Source organism: Hippopotamus amphibius, chromosome 15 (genome assembly GCF_030028045.1).
Source record: "Hippopotamus amphibius kiboko isolate mHipAmp2 chromosome 15, mHipAmp2.hap2, whole genome shotgun sequence".
In the NCBI taxonomy this organism is placed as follows: domain Eukaryota; kingdom Metazoa; phylum Chordata; class Mammalia; order Artiodactyla; family Hippopotamidae; genus Hippopotamus; species Hippopotamus amphibius.
The window spans coordinates 25,210,716-25,217,272 of NC_080200.1; the positions used below are offsets into that span (position 1 = coordinate 25,210,716).

Sequence of the window (6,557 nt, forward strand, 5' to 3'; positions counted from 1 at the left end):
TAAATGATTCATCAAATGTATAGGTAAATATTAAGGAAACTGAGATAGATGTATAAATGTATTTTATATTGTGCTATAAGTACTGAAGTACAACAATATATTATGATCAGTCTGTCCAAATCTGTGTAAATAGAGTCACTAGGGTCATAGTACCCTAGGAAATTCTTCTTGTTCCAGTGTGTCTTGATTTATATATTTATAGATTGAGAATGAGGAGACATCAAAATTTGTGCTCTCAATATTTTCAAATGAATATGAGGAAAATTTGTTTGTCAGTTCCAAGATATGCTTATTCGGAGGCTGTTAATTGCAAGAAACCTATGGACCACACAAAGATGAGTAAGTCTTGATCCTAAGGAAATTACAAGCTACTTGTGAAGGTGAAAGTGTGATCCAATAATAATACAGGCAGCATAAACATGGACTAAGAGCTAAAGGGAAATGATGGAATCAGTAATAAAGGAGCTGGTAACCAAAGTGAGACTTCCAAGAGGAGTGACATTTCCATAGATGAACACAGAGGTACAGGTCATTCCATGTTAAGGATAAAACATGGTAACTCATGAAATCATCTGAAAAGTCCAAAGCTGAATAAACCAACATAGTTGCAGAATAAAGTGTATTGATGATACTTGTAAGATATGTGACTGGAAAGGTACATTAGGGCCATGTTATGCATCAGGGTGTCTTGAATCATGTAAAGCTTGTTGAATTCATATGCCTATGTCACTTTCCAAAAGAATTTGATTCATGAGCTCTAGAGAAATTGGGTATTTATGTTATAACACTGTTAAATAGGGACTTCCCTGTTGCCATTGTAGAATGGTTCACATTATTAGAAATCTGAAAGAAAAGGGGTGTGATTTCTTTAATATTGTTAAAAAACTGAAATCCAGAGTTGTTTTTCCTAATAGCACTAGCATTAATTGGGGAACAATAGAGAATATGGGTGTTTTAAGAAAAAGGTGACATCATCTTTTCACTATAAACATCAGCTTTCTCCATAGACACTTCCTCAGAGCCTCCAATACCTCCTTGTTCCTCAGGCTGTAGATAAGGGGGTTCAGCATGGGGGTGATGAGAACATCAAACACACAGAGATGCTGGTCCACATCTGGAAGGAGAGAGGAACCTGGGGTCATGTAGATGATCATAGCTGGACCAAAATAGAGGCTCACTACAGTGAGGTGGGAAGAGCAGGTGGCCAGGGCTTTTTTTCTGCCCTTAGGGGAATTCATGTGGAAGACAGTGAGAAAGATGAGGGTGTAGGAGGTGAAGATGAGTCCGAAAGGTATGAGAAGGAAAACAATGCCAGATGCCAACACTACCTTCTCATAGGTTGAAGTATCCTCACAAGAGAGCTTCAGAAGGGCCATAACTTCACAGAAGAAGTGGTGAATTTTCCTGGAGTCACAAGTAGAGAAATTCATAGCATAAATTGTGTGCATAAGGGAGACAAGCACACCCCCAGCCCATGAACCAGTGGCCATTTGCAAACAGACTCTGGGGGTCATGATGACCGAGTATCTGAGGGGATTGCAGATGGCCAAGTAACGGTCAAAGGCCGTGAGTGTCAGAAGAACACACTCGGCCACTCCTAGCATCAAGTAAAGAAAGATTTGGACTCCACAGCCAATGTGAGAGATGAAACTGTGTCCAGAGAAGAAATCAATGACCATCTTGGGAAAAGCAGTGGAGATTAGGGTGAGGTCCATGAGCATGAGCTGGGTGAGCAGGAAGTACATGGGGGTATGGAGGTGGGCATCACTCCAGATCAGTAGGGCCAAAACTGAGTTTCCAGTGATGGCTACCCCAAGAATGAGGAGGAAGATTGTGATGAGAAGGCCAGGATGACTGGAGTCTGAGAAGAGGCCCAGGAGAATGAAATCAGTAGTGGAGGATTCATTTCCTTGCTGTATGTCTTGGTTGACTGGTTTGATCTAGAGGATCATGGGAGCAAAACACAGACAGTGAGACTGCTTTTCACAGATAAATGCACCCTGAATTGAATCTATTCCTGTAAACCAAATATTTATGGAGTGAATTCAAATATATAGTAAAATATTTAAATGGGAGAAACATGAATGATTTGGTATCCATTGTTATTTAAAAATATTATTTAATGATCCATCTGACAGGATAGGCAACAAATGAAGAATATATATTTTTGTCATACTATACTACATAGTTTGGCATGTGGTTGCTATAATTCCATAAGGATTACAAGTGTGATTTTCATTCAGTATGAAAATTTCCATACATCTTGGTGGTGTGACATACAGAGAATATCCAGACTTCTCCCAAAGTGGTTTCTAACACACAGCCTCTCATGGGATCTGGAATCTCTGCATAACTTTTGCTTGTAGATTCTCCACCTAAGTCTAGATTTACCCTTAGGGGACTCAAAGATTGCTAAGCAGGTGGCCTGAGAAGTCATGGGTAGGAAATTTTATGGCTCTAATCATTGAGACTGTCCTAGAATGCCTTGAAATTGACTTATACCTGCTTTCATGATCCTCATGATACATCAGCCAATGTAGACTGATTAGAGGAATATTGGCCTTGCTTTCTTCATTGTTTCTCTGTCATATTACTTTTCTCCATGCAATAAAATATACCCATTTGAACAAGTTATTCTATAATCTTCTGTATTATCCGTAACCTTCTGTAAATTTCAGCTTTGTTCCTCTGTTATTGGCATCTCATTATGGTTGAGGATGAGGCAAGAAAAAATAAGAGAAAGTTATGGCTAAGAACTGTCTTGATATAGCATCAGGAAAGCATGGATTCATAGACCCTTAATAGCAATTTCTTGTTCTTTTGTTTCTCCATCTTTTTACAAACATGGTTTATCAGCATTTTTAACTCATGACACAATCGTACATCCTAATACTAGAAAATAATCACAAAGTGAGTAGAATAGTTTACTCAATATTCTGGATATTGAATTAACATGATCCCAAATGTATGTAACATTATGGTCATCCATCTTTAGCTATCCCATAGATATGGTGTTAGAGTTTCAGTTGTCAGGTTTTTCTCTGATGACATTGTAGGAGCATAACTGTAGGAATTAAGCCAGAGAAAAATATTACAGACAGCACTCTGCAAGAAATTTTGCAAAATATGTTGGTGAAATGTTGCATACTCTATCTTATCCTAAGAAGCACTCATTAACATATTAAAGACTGGAAACTCTTAGATTAAAAAAATTAATCTCTTTAGTTTTTTAATACAAAAGTTTCTACAGTTTGACACTGAGCTTTTTTTTCTCTCACACTTATTGATACTCCCTAATCTCTAAGATTAGTCAACCATTATTTAGGAAATGAATTAGACTTAAAGACTTTAGCAATTGACAGGTCTTTTTCCCCCGAGAAATTCTAAATTTTATTATAGTTTTATTTTGACATCATTTTTGGGGTTTTGTTTTTCATGTTCTTGCTAATTGGCACAGAGCTCATTTACTCTGGATAGGAAAATCCAATTTTTGTTGGAACAATGAGGAATAAATAAACAGCACAAACAGAATGCACTTTTATAAGTTATTTTTGTTAGTGTAAAAGTATTTTAACTGCTTTGCCTTAAAATGTAAATAAGAAAATTTCTTTCATTTGTCTTGCTTCTAAAATAAATTATAGCAAGTACAACAATTATTCAGTGAGTAAAAATAAATAATTTAGATTCCTATTACTGCCTAGTTTTGTAGAAAGATGTCAAGAAGAGAAGGTGGGATAAAGAAGGATAAGAGGGAAGTCTTCTGGAAAGGGGAGAAACACGATGGCAACACAGAGTGACAAGTAATGGCTTGTGATGGAAGGAGTATCCCTTTCTTCCACCCTTTCCTGAACATCACTCCCATGGTGTGTCTGCCTGACCATTCTATTGAAAACATATCACTGGCTGGCCTTATTCCCTCACCCATATCTTATATTCCTTCCTACTCATTGTCACCATCTGAAATCTCATTAATTGCATCTTTGTTTATTTTTGTATTTCCACCATGAAAATGTAGGTTCTTTGAGGGCAAAGAATTGGCTTACTACTGTTTCCTCAGTTCCAATAAGGTACCTGGCAGGTAGCAGTTACTCAATCAAAGTATATGGGACAATTGAATAAAAAGATACACAAAAGGATGAAAAGCTTCTATCCATGTAGAGAGAGTGGAAAAAACGGGGATGGAGACCAGAGTTCCTAGCAGAGCATCATGTTGTGTAAACTGCTTGACCACATACCCCTGCTGCTTACTTTGATGTTCTACTCCCAAGAAACTTTACCTGCTGGCACTTCCCACTGATTTTCCAAAGGCCAAGATGGCCTCTGTCTTCAGCCCCTCAACCTCCATGCTCTATGTGCAACAAAGGTCCTACAGCAACTCAGCAAGGAGTGGAGTGCAGCTGGCCTTTGGACTGAGGGTGGGTAGCCTATGCAAAATCAAAATGGACAGCACGAGTTTTCCACCTCTGGATATAAAAGTCACATACATATTTCCAAGTTTGAAGGATTGAAAATGTGATTTTCCAACATGACAGCATTGTGTTAATCACAATGAACCAAATGAACTGAGTTCATCTCACAGAAGAATGATTGGGGAAGGGATTCTATGTAGCTCTGCCTTGGCTCATAATAGGCCTTCATGATTATATGCTGAATTTACAAATTCAAGCATGAATTTGAGCATACAGTCTTGAATCTGTAAAACTGCAGCCAATATTTTAAATATTTGTGATAAATGAAGAATAATGTTTCTTTTTTTCAAAAATTGGCTCAGTAAGAAACTCTTCCCAAAGCCTCGAAAACAACAAAGATGTCTTAAACCACATCTCTGGGAAACAAGGGTGTCATCTATGTTTATAACACAAAAAGTTTAACTATTTTGCTTAAACTGACCAGTTAACTAACTAGTAGCTGATAAGTTAAGTAGCATTATAAACTGTGTACATATAAATACAGATGACCTATGAAATTGAGGTCAAAGATAGATGGGCCTCTGGGCCGGACAGCTGGTGTTTGTTAAGGGGAGTAAAACGGAAGCTCTGTTCTCACCCAGACACTCCAAGGACAAAGCTAGTGGTAGAAGCTTAGCTCTGCTGAAGTAAAGAGACAAGGTGCCCACTCCTGAGGTCAAGGAAAACTGTCCTGTCTGCACATGCATTAGAAGGCTCCTTGGGAATCAAAAAGGAAGGAGGCACCATCCCATAATAAGTGTGGACATGCACCCATAGGTCTCTGCAGTGGGGTCCATCTTAGCAAAAATTTGCACATGCATCTTGGGCAAGGTCCTAGGACTGATCAGGTGTAAAAAAAACAGAAATAAGATAATTGGCCAAAGGTAAGAAAAGACCGGGAAGGACTATCCTATGTAAGTGATTTAAATCACTCTTTCCTGCACTCCTGGTTCAGGACACCCACACCTCTCCAGGTGTGTATCTCTGCCTAGGTTCTGACTTACTGTGTTGCTCCTCATTAGAGAGGATGCCCATATCCTTTCTTTCTGGGTGTGTATTTCTGCCTTGCTTCTGTCTTAAATAAATAAACTGTTTCTCTGTGTGCTCTCCCATACTTTGTGCTGTGTCGCTAATAATAAACTTTGTACCTGTTTTTAAAGTTTTTGCCTCCTTTAAACATTCTTGCTTTCAACTGGGGGAAAGATCTAGGGCCGCTTTACTTCTAGCCTCTAGCCACTAGTGGTCTAGCAGTTAGAATTCCTGGTTTCATTCAGGCTACCCAGGTTCAATTCCTGGGCAGGAAATTAAGATCTCTCTTCAGCACTGCTGTCTCTCTGAGTACAAAATTATCCAATATAATCTGCCCCAGGGTCTGGCCATTCACTAAATTCTCATGTAGCTGCTCAGCTCTCCAAGAGGGTTTTGACAGCCATCTGGGAGCTTCTTCTGAAGCATTTGAAGATGTTACCCCATATAGAGCATCACAAATTATTTCTAACCCTTGTGTCTCCCCACAGGAGTCTATGACAATGACTTCTTTCTCCACTGTGGGCTACCTTGTTATCATCTGTGTGGTCATCCTTGTCACCTTCTGGGGATTCTTGATTCTTCTATATCTTCCCTTGTACTCTGCAGCTCATCAAGTCAGACATTAGTCTTTTTATGTGTAAAATAAAGTCTTATAACTGATGATCTTGGTGAAGTCAGTACTGCAAGCTCACAGCTGATCCAGGATATGTCTGGTAGCCCATGGAGCAGAGATTAAATACAGTACTGTGGACAGGAGAGACACTGTGAACTCTCTGCGGAGTGTGTCAGCTCAGTCCTGCTCTGGTAGGTAATTAGCTCAGATGCCAGGGGGCAAATTCAAATTCATCAGGGAAAAAAAGTCACCCTCAGCCCTCTCAGCAGGATGGTAGTTAAAGAGCAAGGTGAAATTTAAATCCCGATTCACATTTTACTACCTGTGTGACCTGGGCTGTCTCCATTGTCTCCCTCACTTCTGTTTCCTCATCTACAAGTTGGTGATAAAAATAGACCTTTCTCATAGGGTTGTTGTAAAGGTTAAATGAAATAAAGTATGTAAATAGTATATCCCACCTGGGTCAT

At 39.0% G+C, this 6,557-nt stretch overlaps 1 protein-coding gene across 1 annotated transcript; it reads right to left on the reverse strand.

Annotated features, from left to right (window-relative positions):
- Positions 1-971: 971 nt before the first annotated feature.
- On the reverse strand, positions 972-4,345 carry LOC130836400 (olfactory receptor 56-like). The gene is made up of 3 exons (XM_057708436.1): positions 4,278-4,345; positions 4,044-4,071; positions 972-1,940 (listed from the first exon to the last, which is right to left on the reverse strand). Exons 1-3 carry the CDS (start codon positions 4,343-4,345, stop codon positions 972-974), a joined length of 1,065 nt encoding a protein of 354 aa, XP_057564419.1.
- Positions 4,346-6,557: the final 2,212 nt, after the last annotated feature.